The sequence below is a fragment of the Phoca vitulina genome, unplaced genomic scaffold (genome assembly GCF_004348235.1).
Source record: "Phoca vitulina isolate PV1807 unplaced genomic scaffold, GSC_HSeal_1.0 scaffold45, whole genome shotgun sequence".
Taxonomy (NCBI): Eukaryota; Metazoa; Chordata; class Mammalia; order Carnivora; family Phocidae; genus Phoca; species Phoca vitulina.
The window spans coordinates 10,523,151-10,538,706 of record NW_022589748.1 but is presented as its reverse complement, the minus strand read 5'-3'; the positions used below and the strand labels follow the sequence as shown (position 1 = coordinate 10,538,706).

The window sequence follows — 15,556 nt, the reverse complement described above, 5'->3', positions numbered from 1 at the left end:
GGCTGTGCAACTTGTATCTGCAGAACTTGGCCAAAGGCCAATTATCATTGACAGGGGCCAGAGAAAATGTCCTGATTCTGGGCAGAAGAAATGAAACAAAGCAGTTCCCAGGGACACAAACAAAATTGAGGAAGGAGTCCTTATAGCAATTTAAAATGGCAATCTGAGGGGCGCCTGGGTGGCTCAGCTGGTTAAGCATCTGCCTTTGGCTCAGGTCATGATCCCAGCGTCCTGGAATCAAGCCTCAGCAGGGAGTCTGCTTCTAACTTCTCCCTCTCCCCCCACCCTGCATGTGCTCTCTCTTGCTATCTCTCTCTCAAATAAATAAATGAATTCATAAATAAATAAATAAAATGGCAATCTGAGGAAAAGTTTATCCAAAAGACACTGGTCTGAGGATGAATTCATAGCCTCTAAGGCTGGTTGTAGTACAGACTTATTGGACATTTATTGATGGAGTGATTTTTCTGGTTTATCTTGGTAACAAATGACACTCAAGCATGCCAACTATTTATATGACCCCTGAGTGGTTGACATCTCCAGCTTCTTAGAGGGACAATCACTAGAGTTTGAGCAATAACAGATTTGTGATGCCCTGCATACCTGTCCTTTCCCTAGAAATGTTTCCTCTTACAGACAAATGGCATTCAAAACACTAGACAAAAGGACAGATCATAGGAAAAGGTATAAAAAGCCAAAAAACAATTTTACCAAGGAAAAATAAAAATCTAATTGGATAACCATAAAACCAAAGGGGACCTTATTGTAGGGAAAACAAAATAATCCCAACACTGAAGGGTCTTAACAAAACATCAGAGCTCACATTTAGTGAGAACTTACCTCCCAGCCATGGGCAGGATGGCACCTCAAACAGTTAGAGACACAAAGGGTCTCAGATGTGCACATTATTATTAGAGTTGAGGGTCCCAGTCCAAAGTAGTGAGGGCTTCAGCTGAATCTCTGTGGATTCTCCATTTTTGACAATGTCCTGCAGCTAAAGACCAGTAGGAGCACACCTGTAGTTGAACAAGGGAAATGGCACACCATGGGGAACGCATCATGGACATCTCAGCAAGAATGTGTTAGGAAGGACTTATCATAGGATTTGGGCTTGTATTAGATGATTTTCGAGGAGGGCTTGAGAGAAGGGAGATTTGCTCTAGGTTGGATGTTGTCAGGAAGTGGGGATAATTCTTTTTGGTTATCTTAATTTTTATCTAGAAGGCAGGAGGAATGGATCAGGGATTAAAGCTGTTCTTGTTAAAGAAGCAGCAGTCACTCAAACTGTGGGGGTAGGGGTTATGTTTGGTCATTTTTGTGGTTTGGACAATGTTCTTGTTTTTGTGTTCAGACATGATTATGAAATGGTCTTTCTCTCAATCCATCAGAGAGTGTCTTTGTCTGACGTTGGTGTTCTGTGAACTTGTTGATGCTCAACAGGATAACACCACAGCCTAGCTGATAGTGCCGGGCTGGCTCCTAGCATTACCAAGGCTTCCAGAGGGAGAGTGTAAACTAGCTCCCAGCAGCCATGGGGTGCTTTTTTTGTTTTTTGGGTTTTTTTACCAGTTACACTTGAAAAATCAGAATTGGCAACCCCTTTTGGTAAAACATGAGCTCTCTGGGTCACCACAGACCCCATTGCTCCCCAATACTTTATAATGCCCCACCCCACTCATTTACACTCCTAACTGTCCCCTGGCATTGAAATCTGCACCCCTCGCTAAGCAAAATAGGAACCAAGCCCAGAGAAAGGTGACTTGCCGAGGATCACCCAGTGAACTGTTGACAGGGTGGAAATTACAACTCTGTTTAAATTTTCCTTCCAGTACACCCCCATGCTAGACATTAAGATCCTTTGTTAAATCTCTCAAGTATCAGCCTCTCAACGGAATGTAGATCCAGTCAGATAAAACACTTCTCAGCACACTTTCTTGTCAATAACGTGTCCCTATCTTATTCCTTCTTCTTTTCGGGACTGGGTGTCTCGCGATCTTAACTGGGATTCTCAGACCTTTTCTTGGCAGGCTGCAGCCACCCCTGACATTCATTCTGCTCCTCAAAACCACCAGGCGTGTTCCTGCCTGGGGTCTGTGTATGTGCCCTTCCCCCTGCCCGGAGCTCTCCTCCTTCACACCTCCATGTGGCCCGGTCTTCTCAGCTTCAGCTCTGCATCACCTCCTCCACAGACTCCCTGACGACCTTACCTACTCACACCCTGCATGCCCTAGCACTACTGTCACCTCCTCTAGGAGGCCTCCTCACTTTAGCCTCTTGTACAAGTCTCCCTTGCTGCTTTGTTCGAAGCTCTCCTCAGTCTGTCAAAAGCGCGGGGATGGGAGGCGGGAAACCTTGCCCTTCACGCCCGCGGAGCGCTGAGGGCAGAGACCAACCACCCGGCGGAGACCTCGCTTTCCACAGCAGCCCTGCGGCGGAGCGCGTCTTCCAACCAAGCTCCACGACTCGCGGGAGGAGGGCACCTCGCGCCCGCCCCCACCCCGCCGCAGGTGGCGCGCTACCTCTCAACTGGCCCAAGGCCACCGCGCATGCTCCGCACCGCCGGCGCGCGAGGTCGGGGGCGGGACCTTGGCGCGCCTGCGCAGCTGCTCGGCCCCGGCTTCCGGGCGGCGTCGGCGCGATGGGGCTGAGGGCCAGTGCGGCTGAGTAGCGGCGGCTTGTGGGCGTGCGGGCCGGGCGCTCCGGCTCGAAGGCTCGGGTCTCGGGGTCTTTGGGAGCCGCCGGAGGGCGCGGAGAGAGCCTAGGATCGCCGTCCGCCGCCACTCTCTGGCATGTCGGCTGAGGCCTCGGGCCCGGGGGCGGCCGAGGCCCCCCCGTCCCTAGAAGCCCCTAAGCCCTCGGGTCCGGAGCCTGGCTCCACCGCTTACGGTCTCAAGACACTGACCCCGAACAGCAAGTACGTGAAGCTGAACGTGGGCGGCTCGCTGCACTACACCACGCTTCGCACCCTCACGGGGCAGGACACCATGCTCAAGGCCATGTTCAGCGGCCGCGCGGAGGTGCTCACCGACGCGGGAGGTACGCCGCGCCGCCCTTACCTGTGTGGTCCCGCATCCTGCAGATCCCCGTCAGCCTTCCGTCGCCCAGTCTCCCCATACCCTCTCTCTCGTCTCTCTACCGTCCAGTCACTCATTTCACCTCCCTCCAGCCCCACGTCCCGTCTCGGCGCCCCTTTCCCATTCATGATCCCCCTCCTCTCTCAGTCCTTTACCCCCAGCAATAACCAACATTTATGGGACATCACACGCCCCCCTCCAACAGGTGCTGTGGTAAGTAATTCAACATGTCACTTCAGAATTTTTATTACCAGTCCCCTCCAGTTCTCCCACCCTTTATTCCTCAGCTCGGACGACTTGGGAACCAGCCCTGCTGTCAGCAGCACCCTTCCGGGCAACCTACATGTTCCTTCCAACTGCCCAGCCTCATGTTTGCCTCTCTACCTCAGCACTGCTAACAACCAGCCTGGAGGAGTTGTCTGTCTCTGTGTTCCTCTAACACAGGTCCCTGTACATTCTAGGGATCCATCTCTAAATGCAGACTGTAGGAAAAGGCTGTTTTGGGGTTTGCCATGGACACCAGAGAGGAGGGTGGACAGTTCTTTGGCAGGTGAACCTTACCTTCGTGGAGTGTTGCCTTCAGGGTTGGGACCCACATGCCCAGGTGGAACTGTATAAAGTTTTTGTGAAGGTGGGGGAAGGTATTCAGAGGGGGTACAACAAGGATTTTAAGAGCAGGAAAATTAAAGTTTGGGAGGTGGAGTTCAGTCTTCAAATATCCGAAGTTGAAGAATTTATTTATTTATTAATCAAGTATTTGTAAAGTGCCAGTTAGTGGAAAATGAGCCAGACAAGGTTAGTCTTATGATCTTTTTTGTGGGGGCAGGAGGAAAATAATAAGCAAATGCACATACAGAAAACACGTGTAATTGCAGATAGTAGTAAGTTCTATGAATAATATAAAGGTTAAAATGGTAGTGAACTGGAGGGTGGGGTGGATATTTTAATTAAATAGGACGGTCAGGATTAACACCAAAGGTTAGAGTTTGTTGATAAGGTAATCTGTAATCATTTTCTCACAGTGGGAACTTTTTCAGTGTAGAACAGACTTGGAAGGGAATTAATTCTCTGTGTCTACGAATGATAAAAAGGGGTCTATGGGGAACTCACCGGAGATGTTTTAAAGGGATTTTCTTGGATATGGCAGAGGTTTGAGACAGATCAGTATTCAGACTTGTAGCTTTGGAATCTGTTTTTCATAAAAATTTAGTAGCTCCAGGGCCCCCTGCAAAGCCATCCTTCCTCCTGCCTCTCTCCATTCCACCAGGTTGGGTGCTGATTGACCGGAGCGGCCGCCACTTTGGTACAATCCTCAACTACCTGCGGGATGGGTCCGTGCCGCTGCCTGAGAGTACCAGAGAACTGGGGGAGCTCCTAGGTGAAGCACGCTACTACCTGGTACAGGGCCTGATTGAGGACTGCCAGCTAGCATTGCAGGTGAGGGGCCCTGGGTCCCACCCGATGCCCATGTCTCTGGAGAGCTGCCCAAGCAGTTAGATACTGGGATGTTAAAAAATAGAGGGGAGGCATATGGGGTCCTGTCTGGAGAGGCTGCCTGTGGCCTGGCTGTGACTAGCCATGACCGCAGAAAATTTGGGGGTGCTTTCCTGTGTATCCCTGCTGCCTCAAGAAGGACCTCCCTTACCACCTCATGCCAGGACTGTTGCAGTAGTTAAATGATTGCTCTCTCCTTGCGGTTCCTCCCTGCCTAATCTGGCAATCACACTGCCACCCAAGTGATGATCCTTAAACACAATCGCAATCTATTCTCCCCCTTGCTCAGAAATCTTAAATAACTCCCTGTGCCACTAGGAAAAAAAAAATCTAAATTTAAATTATAATGACCTCTGTGTTTTGGTCCTATCCTGGGAGGCAGCATTCCACCCCCAGCCAGGTTTTGTTTTTTTTTTTTTGTTTTTAACTTTTTTTTAGCAATGAAATCTTAGAAGCAGAGCTGCTCCTAATAAAACAGGTTGGGGGTTCCACAGCCCCAGCTGCTGGGCTTCTCTTCTGTGGATCTCTTAGGGTTCTGAGGAGAAGAGCTTAGAAAGCATAGCCAGGACCTGTGGGTTAAGTGTCACCTCTACCACAGCTGACTGAGTGACCTTGATTGAGTCATTTCCTACCTCTGGCGTTCTGTCCTCCATTCCAAAAGATAGGGAAACAAGAAAAATAGGTACAGTGTAATGAGTTTTACATAAAGCCTTTTATTCTGTTCTATTTTTACAATGTTAAAAATGTCCTTTCTTTTGTGATACAATATTAATAGGAGATTATGAGAGTTTCTTTTTTGAGCCCTTTATATATTAAAAAGTGGGAACTATGAACAACTTTCTGTTGGCTTGGTGAATACTTACTGGTTCTTGAAATTCAAAAGTATAGAGTTCCTTTGGGCAGTATGCGTGTTTTTCAAACTGCATCCCATAGAAAAAAAATGTATTTTATACTCACATATATATAACTTCAGTCAGAGTTTTATAAATACACGCTGATATATTGTTTTCTTTCTTTTGAATGCTCTTTGGGACTCATTAAACTTATTTCAGGACCCATGAATGGGTCACCACTTGCAGTTGGAAAACCATTGAACTAGATGATCTTGAAAGTGGGTTCCTGCTCTGTAGTTGTACATTTATCCTGTGTTACCTCATACCCACTGTGTGTTGGGAGTGATTCTGCTATCTGCTTGTGTGTACATCTTGTACCCCTGTTCGATACATAGGCGGGAGGTTGGGGATGCATCCAAGGTCAAAGAGCCAGCCAGTAAGCCACAGAGCTCAGATTCAGCCCCAGGTTATCTGACTCCCCAGTGCAGTGCTTTTTCCTCTGCTCCAGTTGCCTCCTTTCCAGGTTTCCCTGACACCGTTCCCATCCTCACCCCACTCAGAGTTTGCTTGTTCACGTGGAGGTTTTGGTTTTTGTTTTTAAGATTCAGGTATAGAGAATTGAGTTCATCCTACTCCTCAGTGTGGGGTACTTAATCATCATGGGTCTCTACAAGTCTTTTCTCTTTGTATTTTTCCCCTTTATTCCGAGCCCCTTGCCCACTTCCCTTTTACCCATAGGTACCCCTCCAGTTCTGATGTTTTGATACATATACTTAGATTATGTTTGTACCTTTGAAAAGCTAAAAGCCTCGTTTTGTATATGTATTCGTTTTAAATTTCCATAAATGGCTTTGAGCTATGGATTGTGTGTTCTGTTTCTTAATTCAACACTTCTTTCAAGATCTATTCATGCTGCTGTTTGTACATTTAGTTCTTTGCTTCTAACTGCTGCACAAGAATCTATGGCGTGTATTCACCGTATTTTATTTATATATTCCCCTGAGGTTGGAGACCTAGATTGCCTCCACCTTCCTTCCCCTGCAAACGGTGCCGCCTGCTACCATGAGCATCCTTATATATGTGCCCTTGTGGATCCTGGGCCAGGGTTTCTCGTGTTTGTAGGTGGAAGTGGAATTGCAGGGTCATAGAACACATACAAATGGATTTCAGCAAGTATCATCAGATTACTCTCCCGAATGACTATTGCACTTTATACTCCTGATCAGCAGTACATAACGGATCCCGTTTCTGCATATCCTCAGCAACACCTGGCATCAGCCAGTGTTCTGATTTTGCTAATCTGATTGGTATAGAGTGATCTCATTTTAATTTGCATGCCTCTAATTACTAATGAGATTGAGCATCTTTTCATATGCTTACTTGCTTTTGTGGTTTCCTCTTCTGTGAATTGCCTATTCATATTCTTTACCAAATTTTCTACTGAGTTTCCTATCTTTTTCTTGTTGCTTTGCAGAAGATCCTTGCATATTTTAGTTTAGTTCCTAGGGAGAATGAAGCCCGAAGACATGTATTGTACATAATAAATCTACTTTCCTCATATGCCTCTAGAATGGTACTATTTTCCTATCATCCTTGGAAGAGTTGAGAAAATAGGTACTCAAATTATTTATTTGCTGGATTTTGAGATTCAGGTGAGGAATCCTAGTTGAGAAAGTCTGTTTCAGATAATTTCTAGTCAGTTTTAGTTGTCGCCAGTATTTTCTCTTAAAATGTCACCTGTCTGTGGCATCTTTTGTTGAATAGAAATCCTTGATTTTTTTATTATAAATAACCATTTGTTACTTTTAAAGCAGTATATGTATGTATGTAGAAATATAGAAAACACATGATCAAAAAAATAAAAGCTCCAGATACCCTTCCAGGTGTGTGTGTGTGTGTGTGTGTGTGTGTGTATTTGCCAAAATATATATGATCATGCTATATGTGCTGTTTTGTAATTTGCTTTGTTTGTTTGTTAATAATTGCTATCTTTCCGTGTCAATAAAATTTCTTCTTATCTAACATCCAGAGTATACACAAATTTCTCCATTTGTTCCAGAAACATCTTTTATGCCTGGTTCATCTAAACCAGGACCCAGTCTAGATCCTTGCGTTACATCTGGTTATTATGTTCTCTAAGTCTCTTCCAACCCCAAACCATCCCTTTTTTGCTCATGCTGACTTGTTAAAAGAGACCACCAGTTGTCCTGCACATTGACCCACTTTCCAAATTTGCCTGGTTGTTTCCTTGTGGTATCATTTGGTTTGGTACTATACCCTGTTCTGAGTTTTCTGTAAACTAGACAGTAGATTTATTTTTTTTAATTAATTTATTTTTTTTAGTATACTAATCGCTGCACCCAGCATGGGGCTCGAACTCACGACCCTGAGATCAAGAGTCGTGTGCTCTTCCAACTGAGCCAGTCAGGTGCCCCAACAGTAGATTTAAAGGCTTGATACTATAACATTTTGATTAGAATATATTTTAGGTAATTTTCTATATTTTATATTGTGTTGAGAGATCCATAATATTGCTAATATGTCCCATCATTAGTAATACTCAGAGTTAGCACCTAGATTCAGGTGATGATGGTTGGATCCCTCTATTATAGTTACACCTCCTTGTTGCCAACCATAAAGTAATCTGTGTGATGTTGTTTAGGCACTGTGTGAGTGGCAATTACTTACCAACCACACACCAATTGAGAATCCTTACCTGAATCAATAATTTCATTAGGGTTGTAGAGTAATTATAATTCTGTCATTCCTTCAGAGTTATTACGTGGAATTATTTGTAAAGTCACGGTTTCCGTTGTCAACTGGAGAAAATCTTGATTTTAATGTCAAGTTCCTCTTTTTTTTTTTTTTTTTTTTTGCTTGATGGTATATCCTTGCAGGGTCTTGTTTAAGAAGGTTTTTTTTTTCATTCTATCTACATCTTTTGTTAGCTTTATAGTTTTATCTTTCATATGTGGGTCTGTTAATCTAAATGGAATTCACTGTTACAAATGTGAATTATGAAGGGATTTAACAATTTTTTGTCCTCCAGAGAGTGAGCTAGTTTTTCCAATGCCATCTACTAAACAGTCTGTGGTAGCCTGTGTCCAAGATAGCCACCAGCAATTCTTGCTTCCTCCTTATCCAGGCTCTTGTGTAGTCCCCTCCCACACTGAACAGAGCTGACCTATGTAGCCAATAGGATATTGCAGAAGTGATAGTGTGTGACTTCTAAAGCTAGGTCATAAAAGACATTGCAATTTTTGCCTCTGTCTTGGATCACTCACTCTGGGGGAAACCAGCTGCCACATGAAGACACCCAGTCAGCCCAAGGGAGAGTTTACTAGTGAGGAACGGAAGCCCCCTGTCAATAGCCAGCACACACAGCCGGGCATATGGGTGAACTCTATCAGGCGGATTCTCTAGGCCCAATCAAGTCTTCAAATAACTACCGCCCAGGCCAACATCTGGACTCCCAACTTCCTGAGAGATCCTGGTCCAGACCACCCCCAACTAGCCAATCTCAAGTTCCCAACTCACGGAAACTGTGTGCGATAATAAATGTTTATTGTTTTAAGCTGCTAAATTTGTAGTAATTTGTTACCCAGCAATGGATAACAGATTTGGTATCTGGGTGGGTTCTGTGGTAACAAAAGCCTCAAACGTACTAGTGGCTTTAGAACTGGGAAGTGGGCACCAGTTGGCAGGACTTTGAGGAGAATGTTAATAAAAGCCTGAAGAGCTTTAAAGGGTCTGTTCATGGAAGCTCAATGACCTCAGAGGAGGCTGCAATGGGGAAAATGTTACTGGAAACTGGTGCAGAGGGAACCCTCATCATGTAGAGGCGGGATTTTGGCAACACTGTCTCCTGCAGTAATGTAGAAAGTAGAAAATGTACCTAATAAACTGGGTGATGTAGCTAAAGAAGTTTTCAGAAAGAATGTTGAAGGGGCCACCGGGTTTCTTGTTGCCAGTAGTAAAATAGAAGAGGAGAGGGTAAGCAAGAGGGAACACAATTAAACAAGGAGGCAGGAATTACTGGGTTTGAAAAGTCCCAACCTTTCCAGATAACACATGATGTTACAATTCACAAATGACTTTCTAGCAAAGATCAAATACAGGGCATTCTCAGTAAAACATGGTCTAAAGATGAAGCCAAGGATGTGATTGTAAAAGCCTTTGTTAAGACTTCAGAAACATCCCAGAAGATGCCTCGGAGCACTGTTGATCAAACAACGGTGCTGCCCCTCCGCCGTCTCAGCACACGCCCAAAGTAGAGAGCGTATCTCACAAAGATTTGTGGGTATGACATCTATCCAATGAACTGAACCCCAAGACTCAACGAGTATCCGCCCATTAAGTTTTTAAAAGAATTACGTTGGCAGAAACACTGCCAGCTTGGACAAAAAGTGATCAAGACGGTACAAGAGAAGAGGCCTTTGGGCCCCCAGAGCTCTACAAGCAGGAAACCACGGAGCCGCAAGCATGGACTGTCTTCATGGAAAAGGAAGGACGATTCAGGGCAGAGCCAAGAGCCGTAAAGAATCGTTTCTGGCAAGAGTAGGCATCAGAGAGCTCCCAACATTTGTCCAACTGGATTGCAGAATTTCTACAAAGCAGTGACTTTTGTATGCCACCTACCTCCCCCCAAACCTTTTGAACAAGAGTCCCCCACTGATTATCCTAATGCCTGTTCCACCACTGCATATTAGGTATATGGGAGAGAGAATTTGTCTCTTTAGTTCACAGGTCTTCAGATCAAGAAGAAATGTACTTAAGGAGCTATAGTTAAGGAACTACACCCAAGGAACTACAACTACATCCCCACCTGGACTGACTTAGGTGATGGGATTCTGTACTTCAGGCTGATGCTGTAATGGGATGAGACTTTGGGGATCTTGGGAGGGGGTGAGTGTGCTTTTCAATGGGAAGGATTTGAATCAAAGGGGCCAGAAGGTGGCCTGTGGAGCCAGCCTCCAAGGCAGTCCCCCGTGATTCTTATTCCCTAGTATTCATTCTTCCGTGTAGTTCCCTTTCACACGGAACAGGGCTGACAAAACCAGGTCATAAAAGACATTGAAGCCTACACCTTGCTCTCTTGGATTATTTGCTCTGGAGAAGCCAGCTGCCATGTTGCGAGGACACTCAAGCAACCCTATGGAGAGGTCCAGATGACAAGGATCAGATGTTTCCTGCAGAGAGCCGGCACGAACTTGCCAGCCATGTGAATAAGTATTCTCAGACACAGATCCTCCAGACCCAGGCATGCCTTCAGATTCCTGCAGCACTAGCTGACTTGGCTACAACCTCAAGACAGACCCCTATGACAGAACGACCCAGCTAAGCCACTCCTGAATTCCTAACCCACAGGAACTGAGATAATAAATATTTATTGTTGCTTTAAGCTGCTAAGCTTGGGGATAGTTTATTACACAGCAATAACCAATACACACTCCATACTTGCTCCACTGATATATGGTGTCCCCTTTATAAATATCAGTTCTCATATATACATCAGCCCATTTCCAAACTCTCTTTTGTGTTCCATTGGTTTTGTGTTCCCCAAAACCACACTGTTTTCATTAGTATGGCTTTATAGGATCTCTTAATATATGATAGCATCAGTCCTTCCTCTTGGCTCTTTTTTAAAATTGACCTAAGTAATAATAGACTTCTATTCTTCCATATTAATGTTAGAAAAAGGTCTTTTTTTTTTAAGATTTTATTTGTCAGAGACAGCACACACAAGCAGGGGGATCGGCAGGCAGGAGAAGCAGGCTCCCTGCTGAGCAGGGAGCTGATGCAGGACTTGATCCCAGGACCCTGGGATCATGACCTGAGCTGAAGGCAGACGCTTAACCGACTGAGCCACCCAGGCGTCCCTAATATTAGAAAAGGTCTTACAAGTTTCTCAAAAAAAAAAAAAAAAAACTTTTGGAATTTACGGTTGAGAAAAAGATCTGGTTGAGAGAGGTGAAAGGGGTTTTGGCATAAAGATTCTGGAAGACAGAAAAGAGGAAAGAAGCCCATGTATCTGGTTCTGCCTCAGACCTCATGCCACCCAACCAGGTTCATTTTTTCAATAGACACTGAGCATCCACTGTATACTAGGCACTCCCTAGGTGAGAAGAGACAGATCGTAAGCAAACATACAACAAAATGAGAAAATGTGAGGACCTCAGTGCTTTGAAGAATGAGCTACTAACGTGTAAAGAAGGTAGAGGACGCTGTTTTAGTCAGGGAGCTTTAGGAGATGGACCAGCACCCTCTGAGGGGTACTGTTTCGAGTTACCTGAATGGCATGAAGGGGCCAGGCACACAGCATCGAAGACCATTCCAGGCAGGGGGAGCAGCAAAGGGTTGGGTGGGCACAAGGAACAGGCTGTGGGTAGGGCTGAAGCCCAGCAAGCCGGGGAGAGTGGTAGAGATGAGATCAGAGAGGTTGGAACCTGCAGAGCTCAGTGGACCACTACGGAGTCTGGATTTTTTCCCCCCCCGAAGGCAACAAGCAGGTTTGGACGGCTTTTAAGTGGGGGAGTGAGTGACCTTTGTGCTGTTAACCACCTTCCGCTTCTTCTCCAGCAAAAAAGGGAGAACCTGTCCCCGCTGTGCCTCATCCCCACGGTGACATCTCCCCGGGAGGAGCAGCAGCTCCTGGCCAGCACCTCCAAGGTGAGGCCCCTAGCCCTGTAGGGTGGAGGCTGGGGGCCTCTCCCTGCCTGACCCGCACCCGTCTCCGTGCTCTCCCCCCTCCCCCCACAGCCCGTGGTGAAGCTCCTGCACAACCGCAGTAACAACAAGTACTCCTACACCAGGTGACCGCCGGGGGGGGGGGGGGCCGCCCGGGGGGGGGGGGGGGGGGCGGGGCTCAGGCACAGCCCTGATGGGGGCCCCCGGGGGGGGGTGGCTGTGGCCACCCAGAGGGACAGAATGCCTGCCAGGAAGCAGATTCCAGCTCTGGGTACTCTGGGTACTGTGGGCAGGTCATCGTCACCCCGGAGGTTCAGCGTGCTCACCCGCAAACTGGGCTCCAGTGGCGAGGATTAGATGAGCGTGGCTAGCATTTATTTACTAAGGGCTTTTCCGCAGCAGACGCTGCTTCCCGTGCTTTACACATACTAACGCCCATAATCGTCATGGTTGTGTGGGGTAGTACTATCTCCATGTGACAGGGAACCAAGTCACCAAGAGGTGAAGGAACTCGCCTGGTGTCACTTGGTTGCAAGAAGTGGTGCAGCAAGGATGTTAGGTGAAGCCACTGGGCCCCTCTGCTGTGCGGGTGTTTGCTCGGCAAATGCTGCTTCTCTGAGGCCAGCTGAACCGGACTCCAGACTCGGGCGTGGGGGCAGGGAGGGGCGTGTGGAGGAAGCTCCCTGATGGGCACTGGGGCCTGAGTGCAAGGTAGGGGGCCCCTGTGCTGCGGGAACAGAGGGAAGGAAGCCAGTGTGCTAAGGCCTCCTGGCCCCCTGGTCCTCAGCACTTCAGATGACAACCTCCTTAAGAACATTGAGCTGTTTGACAAACTGGCCCTGCGCTTCCACGGGCGGCTGCTTTTCCTCAAGGATGTCCTGGGGGACGAGATCTGCTGCTGGTCCTTCTACGGGCAGGGCCGCAAAATCGCCGAGGTGTGCTGCACCTCCATTGTCTATGCCACGGAGAAGAAGCAGACCAAGGTCAGAAGGGGCTCAGGGCCTGGTCAGGGAGGGCTGTGGTGGTGGGCAGCAACCAGGACCCCCGCCAGAGGCGGCGCAGCAGACCGGGCAGCGGGAAGTCCTGGGAGTCAAGAGCTGCGCTTCCAAGTTCTGGGGTCTCATGTAACCTTGGGCAAGTCACCTTCCCCCTGCGGGTCTCTGTTCCTCTGGTATGAAACGAGAGTGTTGGATTAGAGTGGGATTCTTTACCTAGCCCATTTGGGTCTCAAGGCCGTCCTGAAGTGGTGTGCAGGTTTGGGAGTGTGTATGCATTTTTCCGTATAGAAGGACCATAGTTGTTAGAATCTCAGAAGGGTCCATGACCCAAGATAGGTTCTTATAACCTCAGGGCCTTAGAACACACAGGTCTCTTAGAACACGCTGAGTTTGTAAGTCCTGAGTCATTAACCTGGCAGTCATCAGCAGATACTTCTTGAGCACCTCCTCTGCACCAAGCACGGCACCAGGCTTGGAATCCAGGCAGCCCTCTGTCGTGTCATCTGCTCCCTTCTGACCTTGATATGAAGGAAGTGCCTCAGACCCAGTGCTATTTCATACCTCCCCACCTTTGCACATGCTAGTCCCTCTTCTTGGACTTTTTCCTCATCCCCATCTGCCTAATGAACTTGTGCCCAATCTTTAAGACACAAGCCAAGCACAGCTTTCTTTGGGACACCTTCGCTCATGAGCTTTCAACCTCTCCCAACCCCAAAGTTGGTCGTACTTCCTTCCTAGTCTGCAGCGGTCAGGAGGGTGTCACAGCAGCAGCAAGGGGTTAGCTCCTTGAGGGTAGGGCTCTAGCTTTTCTTCCTATCTCTAGCACTAGACAGGCGCTTACCATGCAGTGGAAGCTAGGAAGCATTTATCGAATGCATGCAGGAATGAATGACCCAGCTTCCAAGAAGTTCCCACTGTAATTGGGAAGACAGGAAGATAAACCAGTAATGGCAATGCAGCTTGTTAAGAGTTATATTAGCTCTGTCCCTCCAGGCCACACAACACGACACCTCCTCTGTCCCTCTCCAACACTTCCTCGATTCACCCCTTTCTACTCTCTCTCCACTGTGCCTCCCTCCTGCTGATCTTCAAATACTGTACTAAGTGCACCCCTGCCCCGAGGCTCTTAGCCTTGCTGTTGCCTGTTCCCCAGACTGCCCTTTCTCTACTTACCCACCTGGCTCCTTCCCTCCCTCCTCTGACTGCTGGTTGAATGTCACCCTTTCAATGAGGCCTTCTCTGAACGCCCTCTCTAAAGTTGTAACGTTTGTGGCCATGACCCTCCACCCCCTTTTTCTGCTGTATTTTTTCCTGTAACATTTATCACCATCTGAGAGTTTATATTTGATTACACGTATGTCTGGGTCCTCCGCCCTTGAACGTAAACTTCCTGCAGACAGGAACTTCGTTTAGTTCACTGCTATATTCCCAGTGCCTAGAACGACACCCGGGACGGGGCCGTCACTCAGTATTTGTCAAATGCAAGAACATACCAAGAGACTTGGCAGCAAAGGAGAGAAAACAAGTAACTCTGCCTGACTTCAGAGCTGGACCTTGAGGGATAAGTATGACTTTGCTGAGTAAAGAATTTGCCAAGGGGATGGATAGTCCAGGCCAAAGAACCTGTGACTGCAAAGGCTAGGGGGTGCGCCCGTGCAGGAGCAGCTGGGCCGGGGGGCTGTCTGTGTAACTGCATCAGAGGGTAGGAGCTGGGGCTTGCTGGCCTTTTGCAGGTGGAATTCCCAGAGGCCCGGATCTTTGAGGAGACCTTGAACATCCTGATCTACGAGACTCCCCGGGGCCCAGACCCAGCCCTCCTGGAGGCCACAGGGGGTGCAGCCGGAGGTGGTGGGGCAGGCCGAGGGGAGGATGAGGAGAACCGAGAGCACCGTGTCCGCAGGATCCATGTCCGGCGCCACATCACCCACGACGAGCGTCCTCATGGCCAGCAGATTGTCTTCAAGGACTGACCTTTGACCTTTCTGTGTTCCTCCTGCCACTGGAACGCAGTTCCTCTCTCTTTCCCTCCCCTTCCCAGACCTTTGCCCCGGCTTTGCTGGCCAAGTCGTGGGTCCTCCTCCTGTCCCTTCATTGCATGGTACAGTTCACTGTGGCCCTTTTCCATTCATTCCCACCTCACTGCTAACAACATGGTATGTTCCAGCCCCTTCCATCAGTCAGAACCCTTCAGAAGGCCTGTTCCCTCATCCCATCCTTGTCTTGCTATCTTCCTCACCAGCTGGTTTAGAATGATTTAGAATTCCCCTTTTCTCTTTCTCTCTCTCTTTTTTTAGCACATCATACATGCCAAAGTGTCAAGCCAGCCCTTACGGACACCCACCATGTTCTGAGCCGCCTCCCCACCATTGTGCAGGGTAGTTTCCCTCCCTCCTCCTTCCCCCACCAGTCCCCCCCACCCCTTTGACTTTGTACTAGGCTGGCCTGGGCTTGCACCAGCTCAGCCATCTTC

General features: G+C 47.8%; 1 protein-coding gene across 1 annotated transcript; it reads left to right on the top strand.

Annotated features, from left to right (window-relative positions):
- Positions 1-2,591: 2,591 nt before the first annotated feature.
- Positions 2,592-15,493, top strand: KCTD13 (potassium channel tetramerization domain containing 13). The gene is made up of 6 exons (XM_032430658.1): positions 2,592-3,036; positions 4,342-4,511; positions 11,981-12,070; positions 12,161-12,213; positions 12,876-13,071; positions 14,820-15,493. Exons 1-6 carry the CDS (start codon positions 2,790-2,792, stop codon positions 15,054-15,056), a joined length of 993 nt encoding a protein of 330 aa, XP_032286549.1. The 5' UTR covers positions 2,592-2,789; the 3' UTR covers positions 15,057-15,493.
- Positions 15,494-15,556: the final 63 nt, after the last annotated feature.